Genomic DNA, 22,307 nt, shown 5'->3' with positions numbered 1-22,307 from the left:
TATATATATATAAATGTTTATAAGTTTCCACAAAGATCAGATGACATTCTTAATATTTATTGGGAGAAGGCTTTGCCAGCTGAAGCATGTTGGGGGAATAGTGATCAGACATGCTGAAATAACTTTTCCAATCACTTTTATTTTGCCATTGCTAAGCTATTTCTGAAAATGACCAAAGTGCACTTCTCCCTAGCTCTCTGCATAAGCTGAACATAAACAGTTATATGATTCAGTCATTCATGTTTAGACCCATCAGCTGACATAAAATATGAGGGTGGCCGGACTGTGCCTGTTCAACTGCCATCTAATGTATGTGGCAGTCTTAACAGTATTTACACATCCTCTGGAAAAACTAGAACATTTAAGAACAGGCATGTTACTAAATATCTATATACAATACATTTGCTAGATCTGCAAGTGGTAGAGAAAAACAATGTATTTCATTAAGAATGTGAAGGTCCTACAGGTCCGCATGTACCTGTATCTACTGGATCTGTATGGAAATATTGTTTCTACTTTTCTACTAATATGCCTGTGTCCTTTATTACTTTCACATAACTGGATTTCTGCATAATATACATATTGATAGAAAAACTTCCTGGGAACCATTTAACTAAACCAGTTTTTTATTCATTTTTTTAAGTGCCATTCAACTTATTTTTTTTGTCAAATAATTTTTTTTAACATCTTGGCTGTGGGAGAGTAGAACTAGCGCCGTGTTAAAATGAGCCTACCAGGTGGTCTGTGAAAGTAGACACACTGTGTTAAATAAACTGAAAAGCTGCGGCTCTTTGCAGTTGGCTGGCTGCTGTAGAGCCTGGCAAATGTTGCACACGGGGGGTGGCACTGATGTAGCTATTGAGATCCCAGGGAATTCTCTGTCAGGCATGGTTTACTACAATCAGAGCAGTGATTAGATTTCTTTTGATCGCAGGGTTAGTGTTCATCCTATCAAGGGACTGGGAGAGATGGGATACATATTAATGTCTAGCAGTGGGCCCACGTAATTTCCCAGAGGGTCGCAAGGTCAGGTTTGTATTTAGTTAGCTGTAATGATCTCGTTAGGGATCTGAATGGACCACCGTCCAAGCCCTTTCAGGGCTATGAACGTGCCTCCCCTTCCCCCTCTTTTCCCTACCTTGTGTGGGCTTACACAGGACGTGAACTGTGATTAATGGACTTCCAGTGCTTAATAATTTGCAAAACAGTATTAAACAAGGAGAGTTAAGGACAATTGGAATTGGACACAGGAGGGGCAAGAGGTTGTTGTAAACAGAACCAGTACAATCCCAGTGCATGGAATTAACTAAGATGGATGCATACAATGACACAGCTGGCAACTGGCAGGGAGCCAGTCCAAGGATAAAGCCCCATTGCTGTGTCCAGGTGGTCAGGCTGAGCTGGGCCTTTTAACTTTGCACGTCTTGAAACAAAAATGGCAAGGGGGAAAAAGAATACACTTGCAGTGGGAAAAAAACACAATAGGAAGCCAATGAGCACAAGAAAGAAAGAGATTATGAAGCAAAGAAAGTGACAAGCTGATAATAGAAAACACGTTCAATAGTGCTAATCCTTGACATACAGGCAGAAATATGAATAGTTTCTTCTTGAATTTAGATGAACTCTCAGTTCAATAGTGAAATAAGAGTAGATGTTTAAGTTGGTGCTCACTAAACAAGTGACGACTTTGAGAAAAAAAAAGTTTCAAGTTCACGATGTTGACCGGGGCAAAGTTCCTCGGCAGACCCAGCCAAAACAAATAAACAAATAAACAAAGACCAGGGAGTAGAGGCTCAGGCTTTTGCGTGGGTGAATGTCTGTGGATCTATGACCTGCTGTCTTACAGCCACATGATTTATGGACAGGGAATAAGTGTTGTCAGAGATTCCTAAATGGAAAGCAAATGTAGAGTTGTCTACTGAGTTACTAGACATTGCTTTGAGACAACATGTTCACATGGAGTATTTATTTTACAAGCTGCAGCTTTCTTAGCCTTCCAAATCCACTTTTAAAAAGCTATAGGAAAAAAAAACTGAATGGTGATTTGGGACAAAATTCAACATACAAGTAGATAACTACTGTTAGCTGGATCAGGATTTTCTATTTTTTATCTTTGTTTTAACTTTTATAAATATATATTTTTATTTTTGCTAGCTGTTGACCTTTGTGCAGATATATGGGTTGTTTTTTTCCATTCTGATATTCTTTGTGATCTTTCAGAGTCTTTTTAGTAAGCCACAGTACACAGGAATTTCACTGTTCCATAACTCTTGGTATACATGGGTGTGTGCCTGGCGATATGAAATAAAGGTCCAGAGAACAAAGTATTCTAATTGTCATATCAAGAACAATCAAAATCTTGAAGATAATTCTTATCAGGCATATACATCCACTTGTGTGGGATGAGCATTTCATAGAACAGCAGAAGCAGATTAGTATTATCTTACATTAACCAACAGAGATTAAAGGGATCACCAACCTACCCAGTTGATTTCCAACCATCTGAATTTATAACGTAATTGCTGATCTGTCCATATATTACCATATTGTCTTATAATTGTTTCATAATAGTTCCAATCTTGTATATGCATATCTTAAAGCTGTTGTCTGGGCACTAATCTCCCCTCACCCTTACCCCCTCCTCCAAAACTATCTAAAACCCCCAAATACCCGCCTAAATCCATTGTTATGTGACATGCCAGGTCCCAAATCTTGTGAGGGTCCTTTTTTGGGTGTCCATATCACTGCTTGGGTGCTGTAGACACTTTTCATTGGCTGCCCAGAGGGAAGACTTTACAACTTCAGTGATGTGATGATGACATAATGATGGGACCAGTGTGGGCACAGACTGCAGCAGTGGATCAATAGCATCTTCTCCCACAAGAGGTGCCTGAGAGAGACACGTGACAGTGGAGGTAGGTGAATAAAAAAGGGGTTGTAACTTTTTGCAGCTGTTGAATAGGTGGGATGGATGGGAGTGGGGTTTAGGTAAGTCCAGAGATGGCCATTAAGTTACAAAGAAACATAGATGAATTATCACGAAGAGACAAAATCAAGTATAGTTCTTAGGACCTTTTCATTGTCAAATATTATCTTTCTAGAGAGAAACACAGGGACCACAATTCCTGAGCTTCTTCTCACTACTTGCTTGACTATTACACTGACCTCTGGCTTTAGTGCTTTCTGAGTCACTTATCTAAACCAAGTATTCTGATCAGGAAGGTCAAATGTTCTTATCTGTATACTTGTTCTAAGTTGGTATTGAAGCAAGAGAATCAGAATGACAGCTAGGCAACTAACATTTGCAGAATGAGAAGTCAGCATTGTCATGCTCCTCTCAGGAAAAGTTTACTTTTCGGTGGTCATACAAACAGAAATATGATCCTCTGAAATAAAGTGCTCCCGACTCCCGATGTGTTAAGATAACTGAGAACACACTCACCAGAGATTCATGACCATATATCTCAATGGTCAATAAACCTAATTGTGGTGAGTGTCTTTCATGTATGGTATAATCACTCTTCTGATTAAACAAAATCCTCCTTTTCGTATTACACGGCAGGTGCCGCTCACTCAGCGAGGGGAGAAAGCCAATATAGAAGAGGAATAAATGCGCCGAATGGGGAAGTACGTAAAAAAAATTGAATTTATTGCAACAATAAAACACACTTACAAGATAGCCAGAATGAAATCGCCTTGCAGCAAACAATCAATCGATTCCACCTAAGCAAACCGGAACCAGAAATCCACCTGCTATTCACCTATGGTGTAACCTCAGTACGTGTCCAATCCTTTCTGACGCATTTCGTCCCTTGACTTTTTCCAGGAAAGGTTCACATACTGAGGTATAGCTAGGGCTTCCTTATATAGCCCAAGGATGAATCATCTAATTGCTAATTGCCTCCAGAGGCCACTAAAAGACTTCACATGTTAGCCGTGCAGGCAGTGGATTGCCAAAGGTATAACAGCACTTAAAACTCCTTAGAATTAAAATTAAATCAAAATTGATTATAAAGAATCTAAAGAATCTAAAATACACCTAAATGTAGAATACTGAACAATAAAACTAATACATCATCCATAATTGTATATATTTAAATAGAAATGTACCAATAAAATTGATAATCACAAACAGTGTCATGAATGAGAGAATAAATAAATACAACCATGGAATCATAAATGGCAACTAATTAAGACCTAATCGTTTGCTAAAAAAACAATTTAGGTCTAATTCCACATTAAGTCCCCCTGGATGCATGGTTTGTAACGCATAAATCCATTTGGTTTCATTTTGTGAAATATTTATTTTTAAATTGGATCCCCTCCAATGTTTAGATACTCTGTCAATGCCTATCAGTTTTAAACCACTTGGATCTTTTGCATGACAATGTTTGAAATGTCTAGAGAGGCTATGATTTTTAAAACCATTTTTTATATTATTGATGTTTTCACCAATTCTTACTTTTAATTCCTGTGTGGTCCAACCCACATATTGTAAACCACATGGGCATTCCAAAAGATACATCACATGACATATTTGTCTTTCTTAATTTGTCCTCCTTGTAACCTTTTTTCTAGAAATCTCTTCATAATAGAATTAGATTGATCTCCATAATCCTGTACAGGGGTTCATATTAAAGATCAGGGACTTCTTACACTCCATATGGTAAAGGGAGGACATGCCTACCATTTGGCACACAGAGAGTTCACAAAGAGCTGTGACATTATCTACTGTATAGCCATATATCGTTACCATAGATTTTAGATTAGATGTCTTACATCAAGCGTTTCACTGTGCAGTCCATTTTTTTTTAACTACTCTGTATCCATCTAGATTATTTTGGGTTAGATCCCGGAAATGCAGTAGTAGAGGTACTAGTTAGACTCCACTTTGCACTGCTGCTCCTGTAGAGATGTTAGAGATTGTTGACCCACCTACAACAGTCCGTTATTAAATATTAATATTAGTTATAATATACAGTATAATGCTGTATAGTGCACTTTACTGCTGCCTTGGCATGGCCGATGCCTGCTATAAAATGTCCTCATTTATTTGGTTTCATACTCACAATACATGTGAATAAAAGTCTGTAATTCTGTTGGTATACTTTGTCAGAAAGGGACAATTAATATGCTGCTAAATGTCACAGAGGGCTATAGACTTTGAGCTTTCATTTAGAACAAAACCCATTAAAAACATATTCAGTGTATCCAATTTAGCTATGGATTACTAACAACATGGGTGAGTTGGGCAGCAGCTAAAGACAGAGTGAGGGATTGAAGGGACAACAACTATCTATTTAGTTAAACATTTTAAAACAAACGGCACTTGTACGTGGAATGGATAAATAGGTTGTAAATGAGGAGATGTTTTAGATACATTTTATTACCAATTGTGCTCTGCTTTACCCATTGTAACAAACAGAACATGCCTCCATTTCACAGGAAATTAAATGTTTCCCTAATATTTATTGTATTGGATTAAGATTCAATTGAAGGGTGCATTGTATGCCCAAATGTAGCTTCATTGGTCATTCAAATTACCAATAATAGGATAAAATTAGAAAGAGAACAGAAATGCTTCATTGCACACAACCAGATACGCACAGACTTAAAGCTAAAACATGTAAAATGTATATTTGGTGTTAGGCTTACAGCTCCATGTTCTCATAACTTTTTATAAGCAAAACTTCAGGCAGCAGCTGAGCACACAGTTAAAATATGTACTGTATATATGGATTGTACTTGCCAAAAGATTCGTAAGTCTCTTATGCCAGTCTTGTTATCCAAGAAACCATGCCAGTTAGCAGAGCCAGGCTGACAACCTCACTATTCTCCATGGCAGTTTAGGTGCATAGCCTGGTCAAGAACCCACCTCCCGTCCACTGACTGGAAAATGAAAGGGCCATTGAATGCCTGATAAGGTCACCCCAGTAACCTCCCCGCGTGTAAGCTATCTATCCTACAAATGTTATTTTGCCCGAAAGTGTAGATTTTGCCAACACAACTCAATGAGGAGAAGTGGGTAATATGGTAGCAAAATCAATGTTGTCAAAAAAACAATTGTTATCCCTAAGTCCAACTATTCCTGGCACTTTAGATACTAAAGAAAAGTCCAAGTCCAATATTCATGTCTATCTTCTGGTATTGGTTCCTTTCCATATTAAATATGTGTAGAGTAACACATTAATAAACCCAGTGTAAAGGACAGTGTTACATAGAGCCTCTTCTATTTCTACCCTGACCTGGGAGGATTCAGACATGGAACCTGAAACTTCCTGTGTGGCAGGTGCATGGAAATGAAATCTCTATGCATAAAGGATAATTGTACAATGTGTAATGCTTAGATGCCAGCTCAAACTCAGCATAAATGGTTAATTAATGTTCAGTGTATTATAGTAAGCAGTGCATGCTATGTCATTCTCTATATGTAGCACATAATATATTTAGCATGTAATTTTTCAGTAATAGTCAAAGCATGCATGCAATTTCTTGTAGTCAGGTTGTGCACATTTTAGGCATAGTCTTTGTCTAATAAGTTTAAAGTTTGAAAACAAAGGTATTGTATACAATGGCAAAATATGTGAAAGATACACAAGGCACCTCTGTTACCTACCTATATTTAGTACTCTACCATTTGCCATATTTTTGTAACCCACAAAAGTAGCCACTTACCCTATATTTAGTATATTACTGTGCATGCCTGCTGCAACTCTCCTTGTTTGTACAATACATCTCTCAAACATGGTGTCTATACATGCCTACTTTATCCAAAATGTAAAAAAAACAGATTTGTTTAGATATACTTTAATGTCAATGGGAGTAGGAGCCCTGAGCTTCCAAAGAAAACAGCACACCAGTAAAGTGATAGGGAGTGAGAGGCTGTAGAAATTATGGACACCGGCACTCCAAGATAGAATAACGTCTTTTTATTGACGTATCATGCAATAGTACACTTATTGCAACGTTTCGGGGTGACTCACTTGTTCTGCCTGATGAAGGGGATCCTGTGTGACCCCGAAACGTTGCAATAAGTGTACTATTGCATGATACGTCAATAAAAAGACGTTATTCTATCTTGGAGTGCCGGTGTCCATAATTTCTTTACACTACTTAGACGGTGGCCAGTCGTCGACTACTGATGCACCCAACCTATTACTATGGATTAGCGGTAAAGAGTGCAATGGGTACATGGACTGTGAGAGGCTGTAGAGACACAGGTACATAGAAGATGAAAGAGGGAGTGAGAGGGTTCAGAGACACAGGCACAGAGTAGATAGAATGGGTAGTAAGGGGCACATACACAGATTATAGGAAAGGGGGAGTGAGAGGTTGCAGTGGCACAAGTAAACAGAAGATGAAAGAGGGAGAGAGAGGCTACAGGGACACAAGTACACATAAAATGAAAGAGAGAGTGAGAGACTGCAGAGACACAGGCACAGAGTAGAGGAAATGGGTAGTAAGAGGCTACTAGAGTCACAGACACAGATTACACAGGAACACAAGTACACAGAAGATGAAAGAGGGAGAGACTGAAGAGACACAGGCACAGAGTAGGGAAAAGCGGGAGTGAAAAGCTGCAGTGTCACAGGTACACAGAAGATGAAAGAGGGAATGAGAGGCTACTGGGACATGTCACACAGGTAAACAGAAGAGGAAATGGGGAGGGAAAGGCTTCAGAAACACAGGCACATGAAGAGAAGGAAGGGCAGTTATAGACTTCAGAGACACAGGCACACAAAAAAGGAAAGGGGGAGTGAAAGACTGCAGAGGCACAGGCACAGAGTAGAAGAAAGAGAGAGTGAGAGGCTGCAGAAACACAGGCACGCTGGAGAGGTAGGGGGAATGAAAGACTACAGATGAAACAAATGGCAAATGCACTCATCAATTCATAACTAGCTTTAAGCATGATGCACACGGAAGGGCTTTACACAGTACACAAACACAAATTCCCAGCACACTCACCAGCCAGCCTGCAAAAAAAAAACAACCTGTCTAACTACTAGGGTTAAAAACAGAAGTTTTAGTTGCACATTTGCAAAATATGTGGAAGCCACACTGCCTCGTCAAGGCCCCCCTGTGTAGTGCGGTCCTTACTCTAATCTATAAGAGCCTCCATCTTGGAACATACATAGCAAAGGATAAATTGGGTGCAGGTTTGCCTCTCCTAAAGGCACAAGGACACACCAGAAGCCCCACACATCACAATGGCAGCTGAAGCCCCCTGTGTATAATTAAAGCAAGGTGCACATGGAAGGGCTTTACAAAGTACAAAAACAAACATTTCCCAGCACGCTAACCAACCAGCCATCCTGCAAAAAAATACACGGTCTAACTACTAGGGTTAAAAACAGAGGTTTTAGTTGCACAACCTATGCAAAATATGTCGAAGTCATACTGCCTCTGTTTTTAACTCCATTAGTTAGACAGTGTATTTTTTTTGTAGGATGGCTGGTGAGTGAGCTGGGAAATTTTTGTTTTTGTATTTTGTAAAGCCCTTCCATGTGCACCTTGCCTAGGTATGAATTGATGATAAACTGCAAAGACACATGCACAGAATAGAGGGAAGGGAGAGTGAGAGGCTTCAGAGACATATGTGCACTCTAAAGCAGGGATCCTCAAACTACGGCCCGCGGGCCGAATAAGGCCCGCTAAAGTCATTTACCCGGCCCGTCCATCATGCAGAGCAGAAACGAGGAGGATCGGGTAAGTGACCTGGCCGCAATATACAGCATCTGCACCAGTGACCACATCCCTCGCTCCTATCCACGGGACTATGTCTGACTTACAGCCATCCCCTCCCCCAGCTGTCAAAGAGCTCTGATAACCTGCACAGCGGCCGGCATCTGCCATTCTTTGCTGCTGTGCACAGGAGAAGAGGGAGGAGTCAGCAGGGAGCTGTGTTAGCAGTGTAGAGCCGCGGAGGAGACTGCATGCGGGAGTTTTGCACAGCCTGTGAATCTCCACTAGATATTGACCAGAAAGGTAATAAACATTCTTCTTCACAAGTTTGCCTGTGCAGGTGCTTTGGAAGTGCATTGGAGGTGAGAGGCCAGGGAGGGAGCCAAAGAATATAAAGCCTTATGCAATATATAATATTGCATAAGGCTTTAGTTGCTTATGTCCACCACTGTACTGTACATGTGCTCACTCAGCTGGGATCCGGCTAGGCTGGCACAGGTTCTCTCTCTCAAAGTTCTGGTCCAGGCCTCATTATGCTGTGACTTGGTGGGGGGCTCATCCTGCTGTGACCTGGTGGGGGGCTCATCCTGCTGTGACCTGGTGGGGGGCTCATCCTGCTGTGACCTGTTGACGGGCTCATCCTGCTATGACCTGGTGAGGGGCTCATCCTGCTGTGATTCTGTGCTGGCCTCATGTTGCTATGATTCTGTACTGGCCTCATGTTGCTCTGATTCTGTACTGGCCTCATGATTGTGTACTCGCCTCATGTTGCTATGATTCTGTACTCGCCTCATGCTGCTATGATTCTGTACTGGCCTCATGTTGCTGTAATTCTGTACTGGCCTCATGTTGCTATGATTCTGTACTGGCCTCATGTTGCTATGATTCTGTACTGGCCTCATGTTGCTGTGATTCTGTACTGGCCTCATGTTGCTGTGATTCTGTAGGGGCCTCATCCTGCTGTGATTCTGTACTGGCCTCATGATGCGGTGATGAATATAGGATATGTCATATGTTTGCTTTGAATAAAATGCTATTATTGAATTTCTCAGGATGTCTCTATATAAGCAAAGTTGTTATTACTGGTATATTATTTTTGTAGCGCAGTATTTATTGGTATTTTACCAATAGCAATTTTGAATCCCTAGGAAACAATTATGTCAAGAAAAAGAAAAATGTACTTTGAGTGCAGGATATTCAAAGAACAGTGGACTTACGATTACTTCTTCATGCAGTACAAGGAAAGAGCTGTTTGTCTGATATGCCAGAATTTAGTGTCTGTGTTCAAGGAATACAATCTGCGTCGACACTACGAAACTCATCATAAAGATAAGTATGATTGTTTGGTCGGGCAAGTGAGAAAAGATAAAATATTAAAACTGAAAAATGGATTGACAACTCAGCAAAATACTTTTGTGAAGCAGAAGCAGCTAAATATTGTATAACTGCGAGCAAGTTTTCAAGTTGCCAAGCTAATAGCGCGCACTGGCCGACCATTCGTGGAGGGTGAATTTGTTAAAGAATGCCTTCTTTCTGTTACCAAAGAGATCTGTCCGGAGAAGGCTGATTTATTTAGTTCAGTGAGTCTTTCAGGACCTACAGTTACGCGACGGATTGAAGAAATGGGGGACAATTTGCATCAGCATTTGAAAAACGCCTCAAAAAAACTTTGCTATTTTTCGTTGGCACTCGACGAAAACAATGATGTTCGTGATTCTGCACAACTGCTAATTTTCATTCGTGGGACAAATGAATATTTCGAAGTCACAGAGGAGATTGCTGCACTAAAAAGTATCAAAGGAACAACAACAGGAGAGGATATCTATGAAAAGGTTTGCCAAACTGTGAATGATTTGGAGCTAGACTGGGCTAAACTAGCCAGTGTGACAACTGATGGTGCTCCTAGCATGGTGGGGTGTATGAAAGGAGTGGTTGCACGCATTAACCATCAGATGGACAAACACAACCATTCGCATCCAATAGCCATACACTGCCTCATCCACCAACAAGCGCTGTGTTGTAAATCATTGAAGTGGGACTGTGTCATGAAAACTGTGGTATCTTGTGTTAACTACATCATGCACTAAACCACAGACAGTTTCAGGAATTTTTGTCTGAGCTAAATGTTGCCTATGAAGATATTCTGTACCACACAGAAGTCCGTTGGCTAAGTCGTGGGAGAGTTTTGAAACTATTTTATGACTTACTTCCACAGGTTTCTGCTTTTATGCTTTCAAAAAACAAAGAAGTACCTGTACTCAAAGATGCCGAATGGAAATGGCACCCTGCCTTTCTGACAGATGTAACAGAGCTACTCAATAGTTTAAATGTGCAACTTCAAGTAAAGGGGAAACTCATCTGTGAAATGCATTCACACGTGAAAGCATTTGAAGTCAAATTAGACCTCCTCATTAAACAAGTGAAGGAAGAAAACTTCTGCCATCTCCCCACAATGCAAAGCCTGTTGGTGGAAAAACCAGCAGTTGCATTCCCAAACAAAATATGTGTGGATTCATTGCAAATGTTGCAAAAGGAGTTTCAAATTAGATTTAAAGAGCTCCAACTCCAACTCCAGGACATACAGCTTTTCAGAAACCCATTTTCTGTTGACATTGAAACTGTAGATCCAATTTACCAAATGGAATTGATTTCAAAGTTTTTATTAGTTTCCAATAAGATCTTACAAATCCGGCTATTAACATGTGTCTCAAATCAACATTAACTTTAACATGTAAATGGAATTGGCCGAACTACAGAATTGCGATTCTCTGAAAGACGTTTTCAAGTCAAGCGGCCTTACTAATTTCTATGCATCTCTCCCCTCGGTGACATATCTTAATCTCATGAACCATGCACTCAAAATGACAACCATCTTTTGGCAGTACCTATGTCTGTGAACAGACTTTTTCCAGAATGAAACATCTGAAATCTCCAACCAGATCCAGACTAACTGATGAACACTTGCATCACTTGTTACGACTAGCAGTGACAAATATGGAACCTGACATTCACCATCTCATTAGTCAAAAGCAGGCCCATACTTCCCATTGAAATACTATTAAGTTTATGTTAATTACAGTTGTTCTTCATTTTCAATACTGTATTGTTTATTGCACTATAAATAAGATATGTGCAGTGGGCATTGGAATTCGTTAATTTTTTTTTCAAACTATAGTCCGGCCCCCCAACAGTCTGAGGGACAGTTGACCGGCCCCCTGTTTAAAAAGTTTGAGGACCCCTGCTCTAAAGTAAGGGAAGAGTGAGAGACTGCAGAGGCATAGGCACACAGAAGAGCAAAGGGGAGGAGGAGACTGAAGAGACACAGGCACAGGGTAGAGGAAAGAGAGAGTAAGAGACTGCAGAGACATAGGCACACTGGAGAGGAAAGAAGGTAGTGAGAGGCTTCAGAGACACAGGTGCACTCTAAGGTAAGGGGCGTAAGAGACAGCAAGGACATAGTCACACAGAAGAGCAAAGGGGAGGGAGAAACTAAAGAGACAACGGCACACAGTAGAGGAAAGGGAAAAGAAGAGACTGCTGAGACACAGGAACACCAGAGAGGAAAGAGTGTAGTGAGAGGCTTCAGAGATACAGACACACAGAAGAGGAAATGTATATATGTATTAGATTAGGCAGGGTTAGTGATTCTCTGGTGGACAGGAAGTGGCACAACTCCGCATTTTCTTCAGGGTGTGAAAGGATAAAGTGACATGCTGTATAGGGTTGCTTCAGTATATAGACTGAAGAGAATAGAATTAGCTTGTGTATACTGTGAATGGACAACCCACATAACATTTCTAAGGAAGTCCTTCACCCAGAAAGGACTGGATGCCATTGAGTTTCATAATCTAAGTAACATTTTGGGGGCAAACATTCCTGTTTTTTAATATCGGTAAAGTCATAAAACTATACTGTGTTTCTGAAAGTGTTATTAATAACCATTAACACTTCCGTAAGCAATCTGCTACTTGTGTGAAGTTTTAATTTTCAGCACCAAGGTTAGCAACTAAAGAGCAAAATAAGATTCTTCAGGCAACAAAAGTAGCAACAACCAGATAAATTAAGTTAGCAAAGTATAAAACCTCAGTAGAGCAAAGATGAGTCAACACTTCTTCCTGTCTCCCAGCAGGGTAACTCACAGGCAGCGCTTGGAGCTCAGGGCAGCTAGGAAACTTAATGCTAAAAAAGCTTATCTTATCTGCATAGCATTTTTCAAACTGTTCATATAGATTTATTTTGATTCTTATCGCATATCTAATTACATACTAAACAGCAACCAGCTCCTGGTTGCCATTCCTTATAAGATATTAGAGTTATCTGCCAGAGGCAGCCTGTTCAGGCTCAATGTATTTTTCTTAGAAAATAATTTTTCTTGTTTTTTATCTTGTGGAATGGATTTTAGTGTTCTACAGTTGGATTAGTATACTGCTGTTCCTAAGGTCAGCTCTTTTCTAGATATATAACTTGGATATTAATAGTGTCTCAGATTGTTAACAGCAAAGAATGGATATTTTAAATCTATTGCTTTTCAAATGCTTCTATATGCAGACACTGGGGTTGATTTACTAAAGGCAAACAGGTTGTTCACTTTGCAAGGGAATTTCCCTAAGTCTAGTTAATGAGGTGATGCTGTGCTAACTTCCGTTGTCCAATCATGTGCAAGTACAAATATAGTTTTTTTCATTTTCCTTGCACGCGATTGGATTTTCTTTGCAAAGTGAAATTTCACCACATTCCCTAACCCAAATGAAAATTCCCTTGCAATGTAAACAGACAAGTTGCCTTTAGTAAATCAATGGGGGTTATTCACAAAGCTGCCAAAGGCAGCCGAGTGAATAACCCATTCAAAGTGAAGTGAGCCGAACAACATTCGACTATTCACTCCAGCTCAGTACGTCTGATTTCAGCTGTATATCGGCTGCCTTCGGTCAGCTGAACATACTCTGCAGGGGGACTTCGACTCAGCCGATCAAACATCTGGATCAGCTGAGCCGAAGCTCGGGCAGCTCGCTCGCTGCCGTTTGCCCCTATTCTCATAGGGGCCGAATGGCAGTGAGTGAATGGCGGAATGCTGCTGAGCGGCATTCGGCTCACCTATTCTGCTTGGTACCGCTGGCCATCCGATATGACAGCGCTCCCTCATCCGCCCCCCCCCACTTCAGGGGGGGCGCAGGAGGGACCGCTGCCTGCTGTCAGGATGGCGGAGCGGTGAGGGGGAGAGAAGCCCCGCCCGCAGCTGTCAGGATGGCTGAGCGGGTAGGAGATCGGAGCCGCTGTCATCCTGTCAGTTTTAGGATGACAGCAGCTCTGTGCGTGGCAGAGCGGGGATCTGTAAATATCATTGATATTGACCGATCCTCCGTGTGAGAAGGACAAGCACTGGAGCGATCGTCTGATCACTCCAGTGTTTGTAAATAACTGGGGACACATAGTACTATGTGATAGTACTATGTGTACTATGTCATTACTATGCTGATAGTAAATATGAATGGGAAGCCTCTGTACTCAGTGCTTCCCATTCATTGAGTGCTGAGGCTGCTGAAAAAGAAATTGAGGATTTGGTGTCCTCAATTTCTTTTCTATTTTAAAAGGGAAATGTCAGGGGTCTGTTTGGACCCCTAATATTTCCCGAAGCCCCCCCAACAGTAAAAAATAAATAAATAAAAAAATAGAAAATTATGAAAAAAAATAATAACATTTTTAAAAAATGGTTTTAAAAAAGTGAAAACAGCCCTCCCCCCTCACACACACACACACACACACACACACACAAACGTGCGTTATTAGACATGTGCGAAGACTAAAAATTCATTTCAGATGAAATGAACGAAAACTAAAAACGTTTTCATTTGTTTCATCAAACAAAACACTTTTTTTATGCTATTTTAGATTCAGCCACTGCCGTGTTCTGGAGGCAGGTGTTGGGCGCCGCCATCTTGGTGTATATCTAGGTATACACCAAGATGGTGGGGCCAATATGGGCGTGTGACGTCACCTGACGCCAGGCATGCATGACGTCCTGTAACATCATGCTCCCTGCCTCCAAGATGGTGGCACGCATTCACAGAACACGCCAGTGGCCAACATGGCCGCCGCACATTCTCAAACAAATTATTATGTGCCTGAATACATTTTTCGTATATTCGGACATATAGTAATTCATTCATTTTACAAGTAGTCTGGGTTTTGTGTTCTGTTTTCTATTTTTACTTTTCTAGATGCACTTACTTGAAAAAAGGGATCGGCATGACAGCCTGACACTTTATTTTTATAGACTCTATTTTAGTTTGTCATTTATTGTTTACCTTCTGTTGTTTTATTTGATAAGAATACCTATATTGTGCCTACAAGTTTAATACCTTTGAATAAAAGTTTAATTTTTATCATACTTTTTAATATGTTTCTTTACGGCTTAACAAAATAGGAGTCTTTAAATGGTGCAGATATTGGGAAAAATGGTTGTGATCCGGGGGTGTGGCCACTAAAGGGTGTGGCCACTTAGGGGTGTGGTCACTGAGGGGCGCTGTAAAGCTTTCTCGCACTGGGCGCCTAAAGGCCTAAGGCCGGCTCTGTGCCCAGACACTATACAAATACCTGCTTTTGCACCTAATATATCATATTGTCAGGGCTTTGGTCTTAAAACTTGATAATCCAAAATGGAAATGGACATAGCTCTAAGGAATCTGCATAAAAGACTGTTAGTGTTACAGGGAGGTTAGTATTCCTGTTGGGTTTATGGGGCAGGTTGGTGTTGGGAATACAGAGAAGGTTATCATTAGGGTTGGGGATTACAGGGTGTATTAGTGTTGGGGGTTACAGGGAGGATTAATGTTAGTGTTACAGTGTGCATATGTGTTGGGGTTACTGGAAGGGTTAGTGATAAGGTTAGAGGGAGGATAAATGTTGACAGGGAGGGTTAGTGTTGAGATAGCAGATAGACGTATACAGATTGTTAGGATAGGGGTTGCAGGGAAATAATGGGGGGATATTACAAGGATGCTCAGTGTGAAGGGGGCCTTATGGTAAAACATCACTCTTATTCCACTAAAACTATCGCCATTGATCTCCCAACCTTTATTGCATGACATTAGGTCGATGCCAGGGGTATCTGACTGCCCTATCCCTTCTCTCCTTTCCCAGCTGTAAACATGCACGCTCAACAAAGAAAAATAATAACCACACACCTGTTGCACACATTACAGTCTACTGGAGGTATTAAATGTACGAAATGTAGAAGGAAAACTGGGGAGCATTTCTTAAATGGCAAAAAAAGCTGCAGCCCTGCTTAGAAAGCTTTTCTCGGAATGGCTACAAGACATTAAGTTTAAACTACAGAATATTATGGTAAATTGAACTTAACACATTGGTGGGAATGGTACTTACTAGTTTGTAAGATCTCACAAGCAGGGCCCTCCTAACCCTCTTGCATTGATGTTGTAAAGTGCTGCGCAAACTGTTGGCGCTATATAAATTCTCTATAAAAATATTGTGTTTTATGTATTCGTTTTTTACAGGTATTATACAGAGTTTTGTATGCATTTGATTTATTTATTCTGCTACATGACTTAAAAAAATAAAATACATCTAATGTGACTTATTCAGTTTAATAGAAATAAATATTTAATATTAATTGTTTTCAGATAGCAGGTGGCGCTCTAGGTTTCTTTTCACTTCACTACCAGACTAATTTTTTTGCTTTCGTGAGAAAAAGCCTGTTTCTTTTCACTTCACTACCAGACTAATTTTTGTTGCTTTCCTGAGAAAAAGCCTGTTGCTTACTGTGCTGGATAGCTGAAGCTCAAATTATACTCACAGTTTAATTCCAATTCTAGAGATATTCTACATGGAAAAAGCTACTGCTGTGGTCCCCATAATACTGAGCAAAATGTATACCATGGTGGAACTCTCTATGAAATGTTTATTTGTAAATAATAAAAAGTATATAGACAATAGAAAAAGATTAAAACACCACTTCAAAAAACTTAAATAAAAAATGAAATAAATTCCACCTAAAATCATTTTAAGTACTATTTAACCGCTTTGCTGATAAATGCCAGTTGTTTACCAAACTTGTTTTTGGATAAACTGCCAGAGGTTCTACCTTTTATTTACGTGTTTTATATTACTTCAAACTGTTGTTGCAACTGGTTAAATCAGAGCTGGACCCACAATATTAATGTCTCCCAGAACAATTACTTCCAAGGCATGCCAACTCTCAAGGTGTTGGTATGTGCTTCTTCCAGTTCTCAACCAAACAAATGGCTGGCGCCATAGCTGATCACATGCGCAACACCATGGCAATGCAATCCAAATTGAGGCTAAGAGGGCACCTTCTTTGGCTGTAAAAGATAACATTTTGTAGTTCCACTTTAAGTATCACAGGCAGTGTCATAGTTTGTCCTAAACCCTGTCACTTCTGGTGGACAGGTAAGTCTGCATATAAATGTGTAGAGAAATATAGATGATGCAAAAAAGGGAATATAATCAATGTTGTCACTATCTGTATCAACAGTACAGATATCTGAATACAATATTTTTTGCGGTACTGGTTCTTAACAAAATTACAAAAGAAATAAGTAAAGATTTCTTTTAAAGCAGAATTTGACTGAGAGCGCATGCATAGAACTGTTCGGATTCTCGTTACTGTTTATTTTCTTTTTTAGCTCCAAATTGCATTATTTAACAGGTTAAAGGGTATATACTTATGGCGAATAGTTTAGCCTTACTGTTTCTGGTGTCAACCAGGACACTCATATGTACCTAATACAACCTTTAGGGACATCCACAATGTTCACATTATGATAATATTCTCCGGTTTATTTAGATTGTTCAATTCTTAGTTAGGAGGTCAGCCTCCCGTTCTGGTGTTCCCCATGCGCTCCACACTTCACTACCTCTTTGAAAAACTTACTGTTCTCCAAAGGGATGCTTTGGTATCATTTCGTAAACTGTGGGAACCATGGATTGAGTCATACCATCCTCCCTCCTTTGATATGGAATCCTTGATCCTTTGATATCTCAATAACGGAAGCGTTCACAAAATGTAGATCCTGTCTCCTATCCCGACCGCTCCCCATATATCCCCTTCCTTTCCCATTCCTTTTACCTAGTTGGAACCAACCACTTCATACTTAGCCTCTGAACCTTGGTCCCGAAGTTTTCGTAACAATGTTTGTAGTACTTATACCAATGGAAGGTAGTCCTTGAGGACTGCACTGTTTGACTGTACCATTATATCATGGAAACTTGAGTTTGTAACCTTTATTTGATACTGCGTTTTAATACACACTGAATGTGAAAGTGTGATCACTGTTATAAGCATTTAACTCAAAACAAATAAAAAATTATTGGAAAAAAAAAAAAAAGCAGAATTTGACTTTAGGTCTCCTTGAAGAAATAAAAATGAGAGTTCTGAAATACGTATCTATTTGCTTGAATGGGCTACTTTCTCTGGCAATTCTGGTTCTTTAACCACAGCCAACAATATGTTCTGTGTGAAGGAAAACATCAGATTGGCTGCTCAGCCACAACAGAGACCCACAATGAAGCTGTGGCTGGCTAGACCTGAAGGGATCCTGCTCCAGCAAAAAAAGGCTTCAGCAAGGGTCACAACTTTTATTTTATATTTCATGAGAGCATCAAGAGAGAGTGAGAGTGCTAAAGTCAATTTTCCACTTCAGATCTGCTTTAAAATCAAGAAAATATGAAATACAATTTTGTACATTTGAACCAAACTTAGATTGCATTTCCCATTCATATCTAATGTTCTGCCTTGATATGCATGAGGTATTCTTTTCTGACAAATACAAAAACAATTATCTCTTTTCTCTTCTTTCACTCAGGGGGGACCCAGCTCTCTGTCAGTGTATGCCCTACGCTTGGGACCAGGAGAAGAAATAGTCACATCATTGTTTAAATTTGTGCAAGAGAAGGAACTGAGAGCTCCGTTTGTTATTACATGTGTGGGCAGTGTCACCAAAGCAACACTTAGACTGGCTAATGCAGATGCGGTGAATAGCAATGAGGTACCTGACAGGTCTGCTTGATATACTGGATCACTTTAAGTCATGCATAGATACAGCAAGATGGCCGTGGAGTGTTTCAAGAGAAGTGTACTGTTCCTAATTATGTAATTATAAGATTTTGGTGCCACACTACAAGCTGTTCCTAAAATCTGTTCTTTGTATTTTGCTCCAGCAATGCAGAGAATCAAATGCATTTCCCCTGAAGGTGTCCTGTCATCTTTAATTTGATATAATCTTTAATTAAAGACATTGGTGGTGCTGAAATGGTAAAATATGTAGAATATTTCTTATGTCACAAAGGAAATAACTCTCCTTGCACTCGTCCTCTCAATTACTTGGCATACATTTTCCTTCTAAGCTCCGGCTGTTGAATAGAATTACTGTATAATGGTTCTGGAAGACATGAGGGCTACATTTATGTCTTTCGCTTTATTTTTTATGATTTTCCAGAAGAATGGCTGTTTTGTTAATATGTTCAATATTATACAGGATAGGCAGGTAGATGGAGCAAATTATAATTAGATTTGGTGTGGACTACTATATTCACCTTTAACCAGGGATACCATAGAAGGTGCTAATGGCATTCCTTCAATGGTTAATGGTGAATAAAAAAATTGCTGCACTTTGTAGAAGGCAAGTAGGTGATCATTTTCTTTTACTGTACTATGCCAGAAAATTACATCCTAATGATGGCCAGCTATGGCTAAGTAAAAAGTGCATAAATCACCAGGGCTGAATTTGCTCCTAGGCCAATGGTAGCCGAGGGTGGCCAGGGTCACCAGGTTGGTAACTAGCAACACATCATATTCATGCAGGTTCCAGACTACAAAATGGGTTTTTCCTGTTGCAGTGTTTGCATGAGTGGTGAAGTGTACTGCTTTGGTTTGGTATGCTTTAGCCAACCACTACCAGAGCATGGTAAAGCGCATAAACTGTTAGTTTTGGAATTTCAATTTTCACCTTGTCTTGGCATACTTTGTGCAGCCTGGTGTTTCTCTGCCAGTCAGTGCTATGCCAAGAGCGTAAAAATTAAAGTGATCTACAAGGTATACACTGCAAGGGAGAAAACCTGGGGATAAAAGTAAAAGTAGTGCTATTATTAATAACCATAATTATATTTTATATTATGATAAAATTAATAATGATTGTGCACACACTTACTCTTAAACCCTAATACAAACTTCTTTAAACTCTACCTTTGTTAACCTTTTTTTGTAAAGCTACAAATCTGAACCCTCCTATAAGGTTTTTACAGTAGTGAAACTCTGGCATTTGAGACTTCATTAGGCATACAGGGATAATTTCAGTCTGTAGCAGAAGTTCAGAGGGCAGTAAATCTACATTGCTAAGATAGATAGGCAAATGCTCCTTACTGCACTGACAGTCAACTTTACTAGGTTACTAAGATCTATCTCTCTGAATATCAGTGGCAGTATTGTAATGTAAACTGTAACTGGATGACATTTACAGGGCAGGGGCGTCCCGAGGCTGGGTGACACCCGGAGCGGTGTCCGAGTGTCACCCTGCCGAGACATCATCACGCATGCGCGTGACGTCACCACTCGTGTGCGCGATGATGTCATCGCGCACGCGCTGATGTCATCGCGCACCCGGCGGGATAAGGTATGCCGCCGGGTCCCCTCCTCTCTCCTGATACTGTCGGGCATTCGGTCCATGACCGAGCGCCCGACTTTTCAGAGGGGGGGTGACACCAAAATAAGTCATTTTGGTGTCACCCCTCCGATGGTGTCACCCGGGTGCGGGCCGCACCCCCCTTGTGACGCCACTGTTACAGGGTTATTCAGAAAAGGGTGAAGAGTTTGGAGAAGGCAGGAGAAGGGAACAATCTAGGCCAAAATAGCTGAACTGGAAAGTGAGCTGAATGGAGAATCTTTCCAAATCAGCTATGTTGTCCTAGATTGTTCACTTCTCCTGTCTTCTCCAAACTCTTCACCCTTGTGTGAATAACCCTGTTAGTTTCCTGATGCACTCAGTATCATAAACCTTTGACATTTTTTTTGTTCTTAAGTTTAGATATGCTCTAATCTCCTATTTGTTCACCATTTCTGATTAGTCATACTGGTTTAAAAATTAACAAATAGTGTCATCAACCTTCAGTAGCAGTAACCTCTAGAAACCAGGTTTCAATTAACTGAAGTCACATAATCTAAGAGATTATTTCTGAATCATTGCTCTGGACTATTGCACTTTTCACATTACGGTTGCTGGTTGCCTCTAACTGATTCTAATATATGTCTCCAAAATTTCACCTAAGAAAAAAATCTCAGTCTAAGATGCATCCTAAGATGAGAAATGTTGCTCAGGACATTCTCGTCCAAATAAATTAGTCAATTAGAGGTAAATTTAACAGAAATGTCACCATAAGTGAAATCAATTGTGCAGAACATTTTCTTATTTTTCCTACTGGTTGCATTATTATTTATTTATAAATCTCTGCTGTTGAACAGAGGCATGCATTATTCATTTTTAAATATGTTTTTTTTCTGTTTTGTTTTTAAGATAATCCATTTAAATGAAAAATTAGAAATTGTTTCTTTGGTTGGAACACTAAATGAGCATGCTCACTTGCACATCTCCCTGTCTGATAAAGAAGGAAGGACCATCGGTGGCCATGCTATGGGAGATCTGGAGGTCTTCACAACTGTTGAGATAGTGATTGGGGAACTCAGTGACCTTCAATTCACTCGGGAGATGGATGAACGCACGGGCTTCCCAGAACTCGTCATTAGTCCTCGAAAGGAAAACACTACCTTTGCCTAGCTTCTAAATTATTTACCATTTTTCCTTCCCAGCCACTGAATGATATCAATTTGTTTCAGAGCATGTCCTTAGACTGCTCTTTGCATTATTGTATTGATTTTAACCATCTGATCACTCACAACATAATCAGTCATGTATGAAATACACACGGCAAAATCATCTCAATAAATTCTTTAAATGTCTTGTCATTAATTTCCGCTGTTTATCAACCCAGGCTGCCTTTAATGTTTGGGGATTTTTCTTCTCTTGCCAGCCGTTCTGCTGAGATTTTATGAGACTGATTGCCCCAGAGAGGGTATAGGACAGCCACAATTGCTCAGAGGGCTAATGAATGTACTGTTTGCTCATCTTTATATGGTTACTAGAACACTAATTGGGAGGGACAGAGTGAACAAGCGCAGAGGAGCAGTTATCTGATATGCGTGACTTGGATTTAAAGCAAGAGCTGTTATGCTGTACTTTCCGGTCCTGCAGTTTACTGTTTACGAGTACAAACTACCCTCTTATTAAAGGTTAACAGCTGTGGTAACCTAGTAAATCCTGGAAGAAAATTTCTACTAGTTCTTCATAATATGTCACATTGTATAAATATAATTACTTTAGATGTGGTATATACTTAAGGAACATGAATGTTTGATATATTTGGTATTAACAATAATACATATAATCATAAAACTGGAAATAGTTCATTATTATGGATGGGTAAAAATTGTTAAGGGGCTCCACACTTTGATGGCAACACCAACAGGCCTAATAGTGGAGACATAAGTCACAGGAAGCGTTTTTTATTAAAAAAACTCCATGAATGTTGCTTAAGGT

The 22,307-nt window shown here is 40.0% G+C and overlaps 1 protein-coding gene across 1 annotated transcript in view; it reads left to right on the top strand.

The window, feature by feature from the left end:
* The window catches only part of LOC108804770 (bifunctional protein GlmU-like), a 49,637-nt gene extending 27,727 nt beyond the window's left edge, over nucleotides 1-21,910 (top strand). Inside the window, exons 3-4 of the mRNA XM_018576645.1 lie at nucleotides 18,525-18,707; nucleotides 21,228-21,910. Coding sequence (XP_018432147.1) covers nucleotides 18,525-18,707; nucleotides 21,228-21,488 — 444 coding nt within the window. The 3' untranslated portion in view covers nucleotides 21,489-21,910. The remainder of the gene's footprint in view (nucleotides 1-18,524; nucleotides 18,708-21,227) is intronic.
* Nucleotides 21,911-22,307: the final 397 nt, after the last annotated feature.

The sequence above is a fragment of the Nanorana parkeri genome, unplaced genomic scaffold (genome assembly GCF_000935625.1).
Source record: "Nanorana parkeri isolate BGI_ZX_2015 unplaced genomic scaffold, ASM93562v1 scaffold72, whole genome shotgun sequence".
Classification (NCBI taxonomy): Eukaryota; Metazoa; Chordata; class Amphibia; order Anura; family Dicroglossidae; genus Nanorana; species Nanorana parkeri.
Note: the sequence above shows the minus strand (reverse complement) of the source record. Positions and strands in the feature narration are given on the sequence as shown.